We start from the raw sequence: 19,071 nt of genomic DNA, 5'->3' as shown, positions 1-19,071 counted from the left end.
CGGTTCATAGTAAGGCCATAAAAATGTATATTATGTAAGGTATGCAAACGTCCAAAAACATCATAATTATAGTAAGGCATAAAACGTATATTATAGTAAGGCATGAAACGTCAAAAAACATCATAGTATAGTAAGGCCTAAAAACGTCATAGGTAATAGGTAAGGCATGAAAAGTCCACAAACATCATAGTATAGTAAGGCATAAAAACGTCATAGTTAGTGAAGGCTAAAAAACGTCATGTTATAGTAGTATGAAAACCGATCAAAAAACATCATAGTATACTTAGCATAAAAACTGTCATAGTATAGTCAAGGCATGACAAACGTCATAGTTATTAAGGCATGAAAACGTCAAAAAACATCATAGTATACGTCAGGCCATAAAAACGTCATATTATATAAGTATGAAAATGTCAAAAAACAATCTTAGTATAGTAAGCATAAAAAACGTCAAATAACGTTACGTATAGTAAGGCCATAATAACTCAAGTAAGGCATAAAATGTCATTATAGTGAAGCGTATGAAACGTCAAAAAACAACATCATACGTATAGTAAGCAGTAAAAAACGTCATAGTTATAGTAAGGTATAACGTTATATTTCAGTAAGCATGAACAACGTCAAAAAACATATAAGTTATAGTAAGGCATAAAAACATCATAGTATAGTAAGGCAATGAAAACGTCAAAGAAACGTCATAGGTAGGAGTAAGGCATAAAAAGTCATAGTATACGTAAGCCCATAAAAACGTCATATTATAGTAAGGGTATTGACAACGTCAAAAGGCATCAAGTAAGTAAGGGCATAAAAACGTCGATGTTATAGTAAGGTATGAAAACGTAAAAAACCATCATAGTTATAGTAAGGGGTATAAAATGTACATAAATAGTAAGTCATAAAAAATGTACAAAACGTTATAGTATAGTAGGCATAAAAACATAAAAAACGTCATAAGTTAGTAAGGCATAAAAACGTCATAGTATAGTAAGGATGAAAAATGTTCATAGTTAGTAAGGCTAGAAACGTCATAGTAAGTTAAGGCACTAAAAAACGTCATATTATAGTAAGGGTATGAAAACGGTCAAAAAGCATCAATAGTATAGTAAGGCATAAAAAAACGTCAAAAACGTCACGTATAGTAAGGCATAAAAATGTCATAGTAGAGTAAGGCATAAAACGGTCATATTATAGTAAGGCAAACGAAAACTGTCAAAAAAAATCATTAGTATAGTAAGGCATGAAAAACGTCATGTTGATAGTAGGGTAGGGAAAACCGTCAAAAACACTCATAGTAATAGTAAGTTAAAATGTATAATATAGTAAGATCATAAAAATGTCAAAAAACGTTATAGTATAGTAAGGCATAAAAACATCAAAAACGTCATAGTATATGTAAAGGCATAAAAACGTCATGAGTAAGTAAGGCATAAAAATGTCATAGTATTAGTAAGCATAAAAGCGTCCAAAAAACTTCATTGTAATAGTAAGCGATAAACACGTCATAGTATAGTAAGGCATAAAATGTCGATTAATATAGTAAGACATAAAAACGTCAAAAAAACGTCATAGTCTTAGTAAGGATAAAACGTCATAATATACATAAGACTTTAAAAACTTCAAAAAACGTCCATCAGTATAGTAAAATAAAAAAGTCATAGTATAGTAAGGCATTGTACAACGTCAATAGTATAGAAAGGCATGAAAACGTCGAAAGAAACGTCAGTAGTATGACTAAGCATCAAAACGTCAAAAATGTCACTAGTATAGTAGGCATAAAAAACGTTCATATTATTATGTAAGGATGAAAACGTACAAAAACATCATAGTATAGTAAGGCATTAAAAACCAGTTAGTAACAAAGTAAGTAAGTCGCATCACCATAGCCAGCTACACCGTACATAACAAAAAACGTCAGAAAAACGTCATAGTCTAGTTAAGGCATAAAACGCTCATAATATAATAAGACTTAAAAACTTCAAAAATCGTGCATAAGCTATAGTAAGACATAAAAAGTGCATAGTATAGTAAGGGCATTAAAACTATAGTATAGAAAAGGCATGAAAACGTCAAAGAAAGCATCATTAGTAATCAGTACGCATAAAAACGTCATTGTTATAGTAAGGTATGAAAACGTCAAAAAACATCCATAGTATAGTAAGTATAAAAATTGTCATAATTATAGAGAAGTCATAAAAATGTCAAGAAAACGTTATTGTGTAGTAAGGCATAAAAAAATCAAAAACGTCATAGTATAGTAAGGCATAAAACGTCATAGTATAGTAAGGGCATAAAAATGTCATAATTAGTAAGACATAAAAACGTCAAAAAACGTCATAGTCTAAGTAAAGGGAAAAACCGTCATAATATAATAAGACTTAAAAACGTTCAAAAAACGTCATAGTATACGTAAGACATAAAAAAGTCATAGTTATAGTAAGGCATTCAAACCGTCATAGTACTAGACAAGGCATGAAAACGTCAAAAACGTCATAGATAACGTAAGGCCATAAGAACGTAAAAAACGTTCATAGTATAGTAAGGCCATAAAACGGTCATATTAAGTAAGGCATGAAAAAAAAAGTGTCAAAAACATTCATAGTATAGTAAGCATAAAACGTCATTGTTAAGGAAGGTTGAAAGTCAAAAAACAATCATAGTATATTGAAGGCATAAAAACGTCATAGTATAGTAAGGCATGATAAACGTCATAGTATAGTAAAGGCATAAAAAACGTCATAGTATAGTAAAGCATAAAACACATCATAATATAAATAGACATGAAAACGTCAAAAAAACGTTCATAGTATAGTAAGGCATAAAAACGTCATAGTATAGTAAGGCATAAAAACATCATAGTAAGTAAGGCATAAAAACATCATATATAATAAGACATGAAAAACGTCAAAAAACGTCATAGTATAGTAAGGAATAAAAACGTCATAGTATAGTAAGCACTAAACACGTCCATATTATTTCAAGGCATGAAAACGTCAAAAACGTCATAGTATAGTAAGCATAAAAAACGTGCATAGTACTAGTAGGCATAAAAATGTCATAGTATAGTAAGCATAAAAACGTCATAATATAGATAAGACATAAAAACATCAAAAAACGTCGATAGTATAATAAGGCATAAAACTGTCCAAAACACTCATTCATGTAGTAAGGCATAAAACGTCAAAAAAAAAAAAAAAAAAAAAAAAACAAAAAAAAAAAAGAAACAAAAAAAAAACAAAAAAAAAAAAAAAAAAAATATTATAGTAGGCATGAAAAACATCCAAAAAAGCATCAATAGTATAGTAAGGCATAAAAACCATTCATAGTAAGTTAAGGCTATGAAAACATCATAGTATAGTAAGGGAGGACATTAAAAACTCAAAAAACGTCATAGTATAGTTTAGGCAAAAAAAAACGTATAGTATACGTGAGGCAGATGAAAACGTCATATTTATAGTAAGTCATGAAACGTCAAAAAAACATCAGTGTATAGTAAGGCATAAAAACGTCATAGTATAGTAAGGCATAAAAACGTCATATTAGAAGAGCATGAAAGACGACAAAAAAACAGTCTCATAGTATACAAGGCATATAAAACATCAAAACGTCATAGTATAGATAAAGCAATAAATATACCAAAAACGTCATAAGTATGTAAGGTCATAAAAACGTCAGTATTAATAGTAAGGCGATTGAAAACATCAAAAAATGTCATAGTATAGTTAAGGCATTAAACGTCAAAGAAACGTCAGTCATATTCTAATAATATAAAAGACATAACGTAAAAAACGTTATAGTAAGGCACATAAAATGTCAAAAAACGTCATGTATAGTTAAGCATAAAAACGTCATAAATAATTAGACATAAAAACATCAAAAAACGTCGTAATATAGTAAGGCATGAAAACGTCAAAAAACGTCATAGTATAATAAGGCATGAAAATGTCAAAACGTGTCATTATATAATAAGGCATAAAAATCTCAAAAAACGTCATAGTTTATTAAGGTATAAAATCTCAACAAACGTCATAGTATAATAAGGCATAAAAATCTCAAAAGACGTCATGTTATAGTAAGGCATAAAATGTCATAGTATAATATTACATAAAAAGTCATAGCATAGTAATGCATAAAAATGTCATACAAACTTCAATAACGTGTTGTCTTGGAGACATAGTCTCTTGAAAGGCACTGTGAAATTACCTAATATGACTTCACTCCAAACATAGTGCGACCGAGTTCACTCAATTATTGCTGGCGTATGTCAGGCCAATCCATGTTTTGCCAAAGTCCTTTCTGTGACAGTGACACATTTGTGTTTGTGCTTTTCAGTAGCATCAAGCCCCTCTCTCTCTCTCTCTTTTCTCTCCTTATTTAGATTTTCTCAGGATATCAGCTGAAACTTTTCTCTAACTTATTTATAAAAAAAACTATACAGATGAGGAGGATAATGTGCTGTAGCGGAGGTGTTCATACAGAAACAGCCTTTTGTGCTCATGTTACCTGTGCTGTTTTATAACATATTTTTCTCACAGTCTTTCGACAGCAGTATGTGGATCAGTCACATCTGGCCAATATCTGATCAGTTCATTTGGAGTTGTATTATCCATGATACTGATTCGGTGTATCAGATCATCACTGTCTTTCAGCTCCTGCTTCACCTCCTTCTGCACGTCTGTACTCACAGTATAAAACACACACTGCTGTCTCATTCATGTAGACAGTGTTGATTATTTGATCAACACAAAGTCCAGTGATATTAAAAGCTCTTTGTGGATCCAGCGCTCTTTCAATATTTACAACATTTGGTTTTTTGTCAGCCAGGAGGGTACGTTCTTCTCACACAGTATAAGTCAATATCATGTGTCTTTGTGTGTGTGTGTTGCAGGCTGCAGCAGTTGGACCGTCACTGTCAGAGCAGCGCCCAGCAGGTGTGTGAGCTGCTGGCCAAACAGAACCAGCTGATGCAGGAGAGAAACACACTCACCGAGGAGATGCAGAACCTACGCATAGAGGTACACACACACACACACACACACACACACACACACACACACACACACACACACACACACACACAAACACACAGTGTGTTTGTGACTCACTGCTGTTACCAGATGAATTTATGATGTTGTCGTTTCTCTGCAGGAGCACTTCATAGTTGTCAGTTAATATCAGTGAGAAGACGTTTGTCCCTTCATGACTAATGATCCTGTCTGATTTATAGTTTGTCCTGATTCATTATCAGAGATGTTACGTGTGCTGGTTATTCACATGCCAGGTTTACTGATAAAGTGTTTGTGTTTGTCTTTCCAGCTCCCCAACACTAGACGAGTCGATACCCTGTCCACATGAGTCTGTCCTCCCTGTTTCCTCCTCTTCCTCATCATCACCACTGCTCTGCTTTGCAGTTTGTATGTAAAACAGAACACAAATTCTTGTTTTTCTTTTTTGACTGATGTCAATGTGCAGGGAGACACGAACAAACTGTGTCACAAACCTTATGTAAATGAAAAATCATTTTTTTCAGTTCATTTGACTGTTACTGTGATGTATTGAGCGGTTACAGGTACAAGGATGATGTATTAAGCATTAAACTTTCAATTCTTTTACAAATGTAATAAATAAAATCACTGGTGCACTAATCAGCCTTTGGAACAGCCTTAATGTGAACTAATTTTTTAAATGGAAAACAGTTAACCCTTAATTTTGAACATTGTTTTCTGATACCATGTTTTTTCATTTTAACCGAGCTGAAAGTTCAGATTATAAATGAAACAAAAAGTCGACACCATTACTGCAGATTGACATAGTGCTTTATTGAAGCCGTCTGTAAGAAGGAAAATAATGTGCATCCCTATCATATACATTTTATGTGTAAAAATACTAAGGATGTACAGTGTAAAAAACAGCTTCATGTTGATGGTAATTTGTTGTTTTCACATCCTGGCGGCCTCACTGGCCAGCAGCACTGCATCCTGACAGCATGAGGGACAGAAAAAGGCTGTTTGATCTGCTTTTCTGTGAATCTTTCTGGATCTGCTGTGTTTCCCAACACTGTCTCAGAGTCAACATCATCTCTGCTCCACTGACTTGTCGCAGAGCAGAGCTGACTTCAGTATTACAGTGCTTCGGGGAAACATGGCCCGCTCTGCGAACAGCTGGAAGCTGTCCACAAATGTCTCACACAACTGTAAAGCTACAGTAGATGGACATGGACATGAAATTAAAACTTTTACACTTTGTAATATTTGTATGTTTGCTGTTTATAAATAAATGCATCTCATGCTTGTTCATGTTAATAACCATGATGATAGCAGACTAGTACCAGAGAGAGAAGAGAGGGGAGGGATTCTGTCGCAGACATGAGGTCAAATACTTTCAGAAATCCTTCCAAACACTTGAGCCGTTTACTTATTATCTGCATTAAACACCAGGCGGATCGCAGTTTGTGATTTTTGGCTGATGCTGTTGGTTCATTAACAACGGGTGAGATCAATACAGAGCAGCTGAGGTCTTTGAAAGGATTTTACATATTATTCAAATACTCTTGGAGTCAGATCTGTTGTGTGATAGATGTACAGTACAAACAGCAGCAGCTTTAAGAGTGAACACTGTCGTTGCAGCGTCAGATATCGATGTTGAGTCACACCAGTCGAGGGCACCAGTAAAGCTGTGAGGAGGCCCAAAGTGAATGTCTGCATCCAGTTTAAGAACCTCTGTTTGGTGACAACAACTGAGACAAAGTAAAATTACTGACTGACGTGCCCACAACTGGCTCATAGTCTTTAAGGGAAAAACCACATCGATGAAGAGGATTACTAAACTCCACCTTCTCCACTTAGAGTCGGAGGAAAACATTTATTTTTCTTTACGATCTCAGCCTCTGCCATTGTTGCTCCCTCTAAATGAACTTAAATCTGGAGAGGATTGAATAAGGAGAGTTGGAGGCTCACTGGAGGGAAAACTTTTCAAAATGTGAGAGACGAATGAGTCAGTGGCATCATTGGAGTTGCAATGATTGCTCAGTGGATTTTTCCAAACTTTGAGTGTATACACAATGACCACCTTCCTGAAAATTCCCACTGAGCCTCATTCACAGCCCACTCTGAAGGGATACACTGACTCGTCTCTGGCATGTGGGACACAATCATCCAGGTCTTGCCAACTCTAGACATCAGAGCAGCATCAAAGCTATCGGTTGTATGAGGAGGGGAGATGTGCTTTAAAAATCCTCATTTTCTTATAAACTTAAAAAAAAAAAAGCTAAAATCTTCCTTTAAAGCAGAGCAGAATCAGATTCCTCTGAATCATATAAAAAGTGATGGATGTGAAAGTGCTGTGGCCAAAGCTACAAAGCGGTATTTTATGAACTCTGGTGTCTAATGATTTTGGCGTTAAGCGTGCACATACAGCTAGAACTCCTCAGTTGCTCGCAGACCTGGGTCAAATCAAAGCTGAAATCCTTCCAAATACTTGGGAGTGTTTGCTTGAGCCTGTGGAGAGTGCCAGCTGGGTGGGATTTGTACTGATTTTGAACTATTCGGCTGCTTCGGCTGTGCCAGACAGGCTCAATCGATCACAGAGAAGTATTTTTCATAAGAGTTCTGAGTGCCACTTTGACTCAGGCCTAGTAGTGCAGACAGAGGAGGACTACAGCATGCAGGCCAGCGCCATCCTTTTATACTTTGTGCCATAAAGCGCTTTTGCTAGCTAATAGCAATTTAATGGATGTGCAAGAGTAAAGCATATGGACTTAAGAGCAGCGGGAAAACAGGTAATGTGTCATATAAGAGATATCTGTAAAGAAAAAAGAAGGAGGCATTTATTTTAGAACAAAGTCTCTGAAGACTTAAACTGCAGAGTGAAACACGACTACACCCCCTTACTGCTAAACTCCAAAACAAAATGACATCAAATAAATTAAATAGAAAAGAAATTCAAGTTATCCATCAATGATAATAATAAAAACATTCAAATAAATATATTGGAATACAATTTTCTATGCCTAATAAGAGAACATCCACTGGTGCTCTCATTTTAATCCATGTCATCCAGATATTGACGGAGACGTCTTCCACATGATGCTGTTGAGATTTCAAATTTTTAAAAATATATTTCCTGGTTTCTTGTCTTTTTTTTTTACTCTGAAGTGCTGCATGTCAATGTTTTTGACTTATTCTGAGCTAAACCGTAAGGCTTACCCAGCCCGGATTTTTAAATCTTGTTGGTCAGACTGGAAGACGTGACGACAAAACAACCGCAAACAAAGTCCAGACCTGAGAAATGACAGGACACGTTAAAGACAGAGGAGAGTCTCATCTAGGATCCAACGAACTGACAGAAACGCAGACGGACCTCACAAGCTCACATTTCATACCCAACCACTCTTCTGCCTCACTTCCAACTTTCTCCTCTAGTCTTGTCTCGACACACTTACAGAAGCACTTACACTTTTTTTCCCATCCTTACTGCTTTACATTCAGACATCTGTGCTGCACTTGTTTTTCTTTCTGCTCAACTTCCACGTCGTCTCTCTCTCTGAACTCTGGCTCAGCCTTCACCAACACACACCAGTGTTAAGATTAAATATGGGGGACATTTGTATCAATATCCAATCAGGTGAAATGAGCCTTCATAGTAAACACCTGTGGGATGATCTGGATAAAGTTGAAGAAGGAAAACCTCTCCTTTTCTTATTAGTTTATGTTCTTAAAGCTCTCAGTAAACTATCATCTGTCTTTAATGCGTCCTGTCACATTTTGGTCACAAAACAACACAAAAATATAATTAAAATAAACAATGGAGCAGGAAGGCTATCTGCTTTCCCTCCTACATTCTTCAGCCATTTTTGTTTCTTGAGGTGCCTTTTTTTCCTCTCAGCCCTAAGAAATAAGTTTTTTTCTAGAATAATGTAATAACAATAGAAAAAGTTAAATATAAAACCGATGAGTAGAACAATAAATAGAACATATATATATTATAGCCATTGCTGTGATTGGTGTAAACCCATAACTGTTGATGCATACCTCCTCACAGATCATAACATCTTTTTTTTTCTTTTTTTTTAAATCCTTCATAAGAAACTCACAGGAAACAGATGATTAGCTGTTACCTCACTCATCAATATGTCATAAATTATCACATTATAAATATTTCATATCGTATCATTCGTGGAGCTTTTCACCTGTACACTCTCTCTCTCTCTTCTTATCACAGAGCCCATCCTAACATCCTGAACTTTTCACTCTGTGGTGAATCTGTTCCTGCGTCAGTTTCCCTTTCCTGCACAAACACAGAGAGGTACAGCTGTGTGGTTCCCATGATAACAATATGTCACAGTAAAGCTTTTCCATCATTGACGCACAAGTACCGTTTCGGTTTTGTTTTCCCTTTTGTGACAGAGGAGACTGAAACTCAGGGACTTGCAGTTGAGAAATAAATAAAAAAAACGCTTTGTTTGGGGAGGGAGGGGGGGGGGCACATTCAAACCAACTGTTTTCCTCTCATTTTTCACCTCTGCGGTGTTGAATAAATCAACCACCTTGCACTGCATTGTGGGTAATGTAGTAAAGCTCATGGTTTGGGAGCTTCATCCTCCTGAGCTGCTGTGCTTTGAGGTGCGATCTTAAACACAAACCCATAGTAGTACCTCACACACACGCACACGCACGCACGCACGCACACACACACACACACACACACACACACACACACACACACACACACACACACACACACAAACACACACACACACACAAACTGGACATCCTATCATCATCTTAATCCACAGAGCTGACGTGTAGTAGTTGTACATTAGAAGTAGTAGCAACACCTTTTCTGCGGCTGTACAAGCATAGACGTTAATACAGGTGGTTGATGCTTTGCTGGCGCCTGTATAATGACCTGCAGCATTAAGCTAGTACTGTAGCACCGGGTTTTAGTAGTTTAGTAGTTGTAGGAGTAGTAGTACCTGTAGTAGTTGTGGTAGTAGTTGAAATAGCAGCAACAATAATAATGAATTGCACTGAGCAAAACCTGAGTCAAATCCTGTTCGACAACATGAGGTGTGTAGGATTCTGCTCACTGATGACAACTGTTTCCTCAATGTCAGGCAGCCTCAATCAATCCCAGAATTATGTGAGGGTTTGAAATCAGAGCCAAGTGTCTCGCTGAGTCTGAGTATCTGTTTGCAAAAGCCTGAGATACAACCGGTAACGGCAGTTTGGGTTTGAATGACTTAAAATGCTGTATCTCCCTCGTACGGATAAGAAGCCACAGAAATGTCTCCGTAAAAATGCATCAGCTGTTATCTAACTTGATCAGAAGTGTTTGTTTTTAGAGTTTGGCAGGACCGACACGTGTCAAAGCACAGCAGGCCACCGGTGATGCTCCTTTCATTAAAGGGACATTACATAGTAACTGATCACATCACAGCTCGGATCACCTAGGGATTCAGTGCAGGATTCGAGGGTAATTTTGCCTGGGAGTTCTTTGTAAAAAGGGATTCACAAAAATAAATAAATATGAAGTGGAGAAGTGGAGTGGAGAGGTGAAAAAGAGAGGAGGAGGAGGAGGAGGAGGAGGAGGAGGAAGAGGAGAGGAGGAGAAGGGCAAAATCCTTCAAGTCACTGTTGTTCTGGGTCGGTCCAAAGCTGTGGGTCTTTTTGTCCCACAATGATGACCTCAGAGACCAGCTGTGATGATGTCACCATGACGATGGACCACTCATTCCCGCCCACTGGCTGAGTAGGAGAACTGTGGGAAGTGCGGTCTTCTCTCGTTGTCTAGACAGTCCATCCCGTCCTCGTCAACTAATAAAAGGAAAGAGAGAAGTGAACTCAGACGTACTTTAAGTCAGTTTTCATTCAAGTCCTAAAAATCAAACAGGAAATCGGTGAATTGCCAGGTTGAATTTTGTGATCTCAAAATAAAAATTCAACATTAGAAGGCAAGGTAGTGGTGATGTACTGCAGAATTAAACAGAACACAATTCAATTAACAAGTGTGTCTTTGATGTGCCAATCTCCTGCTTACTAACTGATGTGCGACCTACAAAACAAGTGGAACCTCACATTAGCACAGAGAAACACATTGGTTCCACTCATACATAATTCAGTGCCGAACATTTTGAAACCGGTATCTTCAACTCAAAAGGCTGTGAAGAGCTGCATGTGGCCTGGGGACTATTACAGAGACACTTGAATAAACAGACAACAGCACTTTTGAGTGTTTGTTCCCCCAGTTAATTGAAGTGGAAATGTCTCACCTGAAGAAAAACAGGGGGTGATAATAAATTGTTTAAAACTGCAGTTATTTAATTGAGTAACATTTTATCACTATCAGCTGCTTCACAAGGAAAATCTACTGAGTGTGTGGCCAAATAATTTAATATATCAACTCAATCATAAACAGTGCATCTATTGTTTGGCGGGATGTGCTACTTTAACAGTAACATTCAATATTGAACTCCAAAGCACTTGATAAAAAACAGCCCACAGAGAATTCACTTTTTCAGTCTGTCTATTTCTATATTTCTCTCTTCACTGAGAATATTTGTAGCTATGTAAAACGCGAAAGTGAGATTTTGTCAAGTTTTGATGAGGGGCATATGTTTGTGTGTACATGTGTGAGGAAGAGGCAGGCAGAGACAGAAGAGACTCACATTTTTCTGGTGGAGTGATTGTAATGGTCTGGGCTGTGAACTCCTCGTCAAAGTATCTGGTGTCCGTCTCTGACGTCACCTGAGGCTTGAAGGGAGGGACCAGCTGGGATGGAGAGGTGAGGAGGACAAAAAGCGGAAAGATTAGAGGACAATAACACCACCGGCTACCACTGTTTCAAACTACAGAGCAGCTGCTTGAAGGACACCAGATTCCATGGAGGAGAGGAGAGAAAAGGAAAGAGGAGAAAGGAAAGGTGGGCAAAAGGAGGGAGGAGACAGAAGAGGGAAAGTAAGGAAAGAAGAAAAAGAGGAAACGGAGGAGAGGAGAGGACGTGGTAAAGAACAGGAAAGATGGTAGAGTAATCCAGAGAGGGGTGAAGAGAGCAAAGTGAAAAGAGGGAGCTCAGCACCTGTCTAACATGCTATAGGTGTTGCCTCACAGGACCTGATTCACACTCAGTGGTGTTATATGAGCAAACACACAGGCTGATAGAGCTCGAGGATACGAGGTCACACCTCTTCATAATGTCCTGAGTTTTATACAGCTGCCTGTCTGTTCTCATGCGCACATCATGAGTGTTCATGTGTGACATTAGTTAACCCTGACCCTCTATAGAAATACAATTCATTGTACAATTGCAATGCACAAAATGTGAACATATGGATTTACCATCATGTTGCTCCATACCTTTTTATCATAGACGTCCTGCCAGTCAACGCCAGAGAAGAAACTGTGTCTCATTATTTCTTTAGCGTCATCTGGTCCTCCACCAAGCCTAATGGAGAGGAGAGGTGAGGAGCCGAGAGGAAGGTAATAAAACAAGACAACAGATCAGTGGAAGGAACATTTGATTTAAACCAACAAGAACACAGAGCCATGATCTCAACCTCATGGAGTCAGTCTGCAATCACATGAAGAGACAGACCGAGACAGTCAAGTCCACAGACGAACTGTGGCAAGTTCTTCAAGATGCTTGGAAAGGCCTGGTGTTTTAGAGGCAAAGGGTGGTCGCACTAAATACTGATTTGATTAGGTTTTCTTCTGTTTACTGCTGTCAGTGTGCAGTTAAATAATACATTATGGCACCTTTAGTGCCCTTTCACAGTTTTGTGTGTAAAGCTTTTGGTTGTGTTCACCGAAAAAGCATGTGAGAATTTTTGATTTTTATGCAGGTATGAAGAGATTTAATATGTAAGAGGAAAGAATTATTCATGTTCATATTTGCCATTTTTGTCTGTACCATACATCTGTTCACATCTTTGCATACAGACAGGACATTAACCCAGGACACATACCGTTTGTTGGGATCTTTGATGAGCAGGCCGGACAGCAGGGACTTGGCGTCGGCTGACAGAGTGCGCGGGAACTTGATGTCCTCCATGAGGATGAGCTCAAACAGCTTCTCGTGGTCCTGGTTGTAGAACGGCAGTCGGCCACACATCATCTCGTACGTCACAACACCCAAACCCCACCAGTCCACCGCCCGACCGTAGTCGTTGTCCTCCAAGACCTGAGGAGAGTAAAGAAACACAAGATACACAAGTTCTGCTTACTTAAATGGGACCATTTGTTTTATTGGACATCTGCTTTTATTCTACTTTTATTGGACTATATACACTGCCCAAGGTATTCAGTGAAGAGACAGATGAGCAAGGAAACACAGCCATGAAGAGTCAATATGCCATTTTGCTGACGGGATGAATTAAAAAAACAGTAAAAGTTGCCTGTAATGAACAGAAGCAGCTGCACAAATAACAAGGGCTGAGGTGTAGATGGTAGCCCCCCTTTCTTAATAAACAGACACACATATACAGAGGCAAACATCATGGGACGGCAGGTCTTCAGAGGCCCCTGTTACAGTAAGGGAGTCAGTGTGCTGGCGTGGCCCACCAGATGCCCCTCTGGTCCCTGCCAGCTCTCCCTGGCACACTGACGCTCTCCTGGCAGGGACAGACAGGAACGTCCCTGGATGGAAAAGGCAGGAACAGCCCGCAACACGGGTCAGGGCCGGTCCACCCTCCAAGCTGGCTAGCACAGGTAGTGTGCTGTGAGCCGCTATGTTGTGAGTGTGGGTGAGTGTGTGTGTGTGTGTAGAAAGATGTGCTGTGAAAGAAGTCATTCCCATATCAAAGTCTTGTGTCTGGGCTGCCTTACAGCTCCAATTCCCTGACTGCTCTTCTCACGCTGTCCTCCCTGCCTTATCCTGCTTTTTCCATCCTCTAATCATGTCTTCCCTCGCTTGCTCCTTCTCTTTCATCCTCACATGCGCCCGTTCGTTCACCTCTGGAGGAGTGAGGAAGAGGAGGAAAAGGGACACAGAAACTGAGGCATTTCAGGTGCTGTTGCTCATTAACATAATAAGCTTATTAACATGATGAGTGTACATGTATTCATGCATGCTTGTGTTGCACGTGTGTATGTGTGTGTGCGTGTGTGTGTGACTGACGGACAGACAGGCAGGGCTGGAGAGCAGCCAGAACAGCATATGTTGTACATCTCGCCAATAATAATAACATCTCACTCACTGTTAATAATGGACCAGGCACGGTGGACGTGAGCACACGCCAACAAACACTAACGCATGAATGTAAACATGCACAAACATACTCACACAAAAACATGTTTTTGACACAACTATTATAAAATTGCACGATGAAACTATACAGCAAATGTCATAATATCAAATGATTCAACAATATACTGTGGACTGAACTAATACCTGCCATTAGCAGTAGCAAGATGGGTGGCAGATGCAGATAGTGCAGATGTCATTAATACACAAACAGCTTAGTTTGACTAGAATAGAGACTTAGAGACTCCAAACTGCAGAATAAAAGTAAAACACAAATCACTCAAATGTAAATCATACTGAAATTTTACTCAATATTTAAGTACTTGTGCTAAGATGTTTCACACTGACATACACCTGTAACATTTGAACAGATTTCAGGCACATGGATATTTAAATATGAGATATGACATGTATGACATGTTTCATTAACTCATATAACATGAGCTAATGAAATTTCATATTTGGAGTCAAAACTGCAAGTATGCTATTTCCAGATGAATCTTTATGATACTACTTTTGATATAATGAAAATGATATCATCAGCAAACAGACTATTGCTTTATGGGCACAGAAGGTGAAACATCTCTCGCACAGGAGCCAAAAAGTTCTTGTTTCAGGCACTGATGCGTATTCAATGTTATCTTCATATTGCAGAGCAGGAATCCTGCATCTTAAAGCCCAGAACAGCAACAACTGAGAGAGTTACTGTAATTTACAATCACCGCAGTATAATGAAGGGTTATAAAGGGTAGGTAGAAAAGTCTTATTCTTCTAACATTTCTCCTAATTAGTGTCTGTTTTACAACCCTGACTGTAAATCATGTTAAATCTCATTGTGCGAGCCCAGGTGAGAGAAAACACCAAACAGCTGCCTGCAGGTTTACACAGCAGTTCAATACCACAGAAAGTCATTAACTGGCTGAGCTCATGCACTCGACACTAAACTGCTAATGATGCAGGCGGCTGCTTCAGTTTGTGCAAGTCAACATGTGCATGGAAGTGAATAAGAGACTTATGAGCGCTATTTTATGTGTGAATGTGTCTGTATGTGTCTGCGTGTGTGTGTGTGTGTGTGTGTGTGTGTGTGTGTGTGTGTGTGTGTGTGTGTGCATTAAGCTGGTCACCCTGTTGGCAGCTGCAGAGAAGAACTGGGGGAACGAAGTGCGCCGCCAGCTCCAGATATACTATTGATTGGTACGGCTGGAGGGATAACACTGGCTTAGACTGCTGGGAGACTGTCAGACACACACACACACACACACACACACACACACACACACACACAGCAGATGGAATATTTATCCGTCCTCATCAAATTCATAAAGTTTTGAGAGTGAGGCAAACTAGGAGATGTTTGGTGTGGTTTCAGTCCCTGCAGCTTGAGGAGACACACGCACACACATGCACACACACACAAACGCACAGACAGTGTGCAGTTTATGAAATTCAGAGCTGCTCACAAGGCTGTTTTCGATGCTGATCTACAGGGCTGAATGCACTGTGTGTTGAGTCTTTGTACAAAATAAAGTATAGAAATCTATACAAATGAAAGCTGTCCAGTTGGGCATGTATATGTATATGTGTTTCAGTGTGTGTGTGTGTGTGTGTGTGTGTGTTTCTGTGTGTCCTGGGACCAAAGAAAGTGGTGGCAGCTCGGTTGCAGGCAGGGAGCAGATTAATCCATACAGAGCCAGAATGCTGCCCCACAGCCGTAGGCATGGAGGGATGGGAGTGTGTATATGTGTGTGTGTGTGTGTGTGTGTGTGTGTGTGTGTTTAAGAAAAAGACAGGACAAATAAATAGGACAAGAGAGAAGATGTAACAAATGATAAATCAGCAGGAGAGGAGAGGAGAGGAGATGACAGAACTGGTTAAAAGCAGTCATGAGGGAGAAGGTCTTGTCCTGTCCTGGTCCCTGTTGGGACAGCCATGTGGCAGCTAGAAGCTGTTCATGGGACAAGGGCTTTGGCAGCCTGGACAGCACTAGATGGGACGGGATGGGCACACACAGCCTGTGGCTCTACCAGCCCAGATACCTAGCAGGGAACACAAACACACACACACACACACACCTCACAGTGAACATACACTCACATATTGTCGGTGTCAAACACAGACCTTCTATCTCCAAAGTGCCGTCATTTGGATATTGGTTTATGCTGACTATCTTGCACTGTTTTACAAATGGCTGAATATGCTGCTATGTTCATGAAACATTTACAGTTACAATAACAAAAGAAAAACATCACAATGCCCAACATATACAACATGCAAACAAAATAAAAACAAACACATACAAATAAATGGAAAGAAGCCCAAATCCATCCCCTTCAACACTTTCAACAAAAAAAAAAAAAAACATAGCCACAAGGAAATGTGTCAAAAACAAAAAATATGAGAAAACAGAGAAAAAACACTCCCCATGTGTTTTCTCTGATCCTGTTCCATCCCTTTACAAGGACCTTATACTGCTTATTGTTCAATAATCTCACATTAATCTTTTTTTATTTTTGACTGTCCTTGAAATAAACAACACTTCAATCTAATGCTTTAAAAGTTTGGCTAAAGAATTATTCACATTACAGTGTTATGTTGCTGAAGTATGTGCATGACTTCCTTCAGGCACACAGCAGACACAAACCCTTTTTATACACTTCTCATCTGCCCTTTTCACTGACGGCAAACACAGGAACTGTCTGAATTTCACTCCTGTAACCCTGAAATATTTTCTCTCCCTTCTCATCTTCCTCTGTCTTCAACCCCCACCTCCCCCTTTCTCTTTTTAATCCCGGCTACTTTGCATCTCTGTAACTTGGCTCCGAGCAAACTGTGTTATTTTTACACGCGGGCGGGCGAGCAGAGCGAGCGGGCGGGCGAGTGGCGGCGGTGTAGATTTCCAGGTTTTTTCCGAGCACCTTCCTCCAACCTCGCCCATCTGCCGCCATCTGCCTCGCTTTAGCCTGCACTTTCTACTGCAATCACACACACAGCACACACGCGCACACACACATAAACGCACACAGACGCACATCCTGTGAAAAATAACCAACAGCCTCCAATCAGCTTTTGGCACGCAAAGGAAGGGACTCTAAAAAAAAAAGCACAAAATGCTGCGCCAAATTGTCCTCCATACTTTTTCAAGTGGGATATACACTATGCCTCTCCCCTCCTGCTTTCATCTCCACATCTCCATCACTTTGTCTCCACCACCCACAGTCCTGCAACGCTCCCGCCAGTTGATCTGCTGGCCTTCGAATGAAGCAGCGCTGATGGCTGGACAGAGGATGGCTGCAAAAAATTATTACAAGAATGTAGTGTGTGTGTCTATGTGTCTGTGTGTATATATGTGTGTGTGTGTGTGTGTGTGTGTGTGTGTGTGTGTGAGTGCTGTGCTCTGCCCTTTTTCAATTCATCCAACACCCTCATTCACACGCACAAGCTTCATATTTACAGTTCACCCTGATATTATGGAAACGGTTCGCCTGTGAAATCTGTAAATGAAAATGTACATACATAAATTCCACTATAAGAGGGTTTCAAACATCATTACAAAACACAGGGTATTATGGGTATAGGGCTGTGAGAGAGTACCTGCATCACTTCATGATTCAAGGGTAGTGTGTTTGTGTGTACTCTATGAAATTACCGCCCATTTATCAAAGATCAGTAATAATCCTGGTAGTTAAACTGATCAGCTGGGGCTGTTGTTAGAGAAACAGGTGCTGTGCAGTGGGCAACATGAGTCCCACAGTTCACAGTGGCCGTCCTGGTGGAACCCTGAGCAGTGCAGAAACGCTGCGCGATACATAGGCTGCCTGTGGATGCCACAGATGCTTTTTATGTACTACAAAGCCTCAGCCAATTTTATGTTCACAAAATAACCAAAATATATGTACTGTACATAATCAGTCTCATGTGTTTAAACACTCTAAATTCATCAAAGATGTCTTCTGAAGCCATCTATGATGTACTGTAAGTAGAGCAGAATATCATATAACACATCAATTCAAGTTGGATGTTGATTTTGTTCTGTCATTTTGTTGCATGAGGCATCAAACTACCATACTGAACAAAATATATATTGCAATTGTCAGTGCCAAAAAAGTGAATTGGTTCTGTAAAATTTAGCTCATATTTAATGCTAAATAAAAGTTAACAAAAACGTTACTGACATAACAGCATACACGCTCACCAAAGAGTTTCTTTTACTGCTCCCTTTTACTTATTCATGTATTAATTTTTCTACTCTATAAGTAGTTGTTGTGAAATTCAATTTTACATTGTACTTCATGGGGTGGTTATGTTAAGGACCCAAGAATGAAAGCTTGTGCTACTCTTGCACTCATAACTTACGGTATAATGGGGCGACATAATGTAAACATGTTTGAAATGGTAGTAAGATCAAAGGAAGAAGGGAAAGAGAGACTGAAGAAGTAGAAAAACACAGATCTTTAAAAACACTGATCATGAATTACTTAAAGTCATGAAAGAAACATCTTCATGAAGATAAAGAGCAGTTCAAGGTATGAGCGGCAGAGAGAACAGAGAAAAAATTTTAAAAAATGGGATCAAAAGGACACCACACAAAAAAAAGAAAAGAGATTAGAAGATAATTAAGTGTTACCTCTGGTGCAAGGTACTCTGGAGTGCCACAGAAGGTCTTCATGGTAGCAGCATCTGTGATGCCCTCCTTGCAGAGACCAAAATCTGTGATCTTAATATGGCCATCTTTATCCAGCATCAGGTTTTCCAACTGGAACGGAAACAAAATACACAGCAATTCCCGCAATGCAACTTTCCCTATAAAAATGTCACAAATCAGTGGAAACAGTAGAG

At 39.1% G+C, this 19,071-nt stretch overlaps 2 protein-coding genes across 7 annotated transcripts in view; one reads left to right on the top strand and one right to left on the bottom strand.

Moving 5' to 3' along the window:
- The window catches only part of sdccag8 (serologically defined colon cancer antigen 8), a 69,193-nt gene extending 61,931 nt beyond the window's left edge, over window positions 1-7,262 (top strand). For all 6 annotated transcript variants that reach the window (XM_022763843.1, XM_022763842.1, XM_022763837.1 and 3 more), the window contains 2 exons: window positions 4,886-5,012; window positions 5,314-7,262. In XM_022763843.1, the coding sequence (XP_022619564.1) occupies window positions 4,886-5,012; window positions 5,314-5,352 (166 nt within the window). In that variant the 3' untranslated portion in view covers window positions 5,353-7,262. The remainder of the gene's footprint in view (window positions 1-4,885; window positions 5,013-5,313) is intronic.
- A 2,217-nt stretch (window positions 7,263-9,479) lies between these two features.
- The window catches only part of LOC111235389 (RAC-gamma serine/threonine-protein kinase), a 49,858-nt gene continuing 40,266 nt past the window's right edge, over window positions 9,480-19,071 (bottom strand). The window contains exons 10-14 of the mRNA XM_022763844.1: window positions 18,860-18,988; window positions 12,959-13,173; window positions 12,351-12,438; window positions 11,663-11,765; window positions 9,480-10,811 (exon numbers count right to left, since the gene is read on the bottom strand). Coding sequence (XP_022619565.1) covers window positions 10,726-10,811; window positions 11,663-11,765; window positions 12,351-12,438; window positions 12,959-13,173; window positions 18,860-18,988 — 621 coding nt within the window. The 3' untranslated portion in view covers window positions 9,480-10,725. The remainder of the gene's footprint in view (window positions 10,812-11,662; window positions 11,766-12,350; window positions 12,439-12,958; window positions 13,174-18,859; window positions 18,989-19,071) is intronic.

Source organism: Seriola dumerili, unplaced genomic scaffold, assembly GCF_002260705.1.
Source record: "Seriola dumerili isolate Sdu_G_001 unplaced genomic scaffold, Sdu_1.0 BDQW01000478.1, whole genome shotgun sequence".
Classification (NCBI taxonomy): Eukaryota; Metazoa; Chordata; class Actinopteri; order Carangiformes; family Carangidae; genus Seriola; species Seriola dumerili.
Note: the sequence above shows the minus strand (reverse complement) of the source record. Positions and strands in the feature narration are given on the sequence as shown.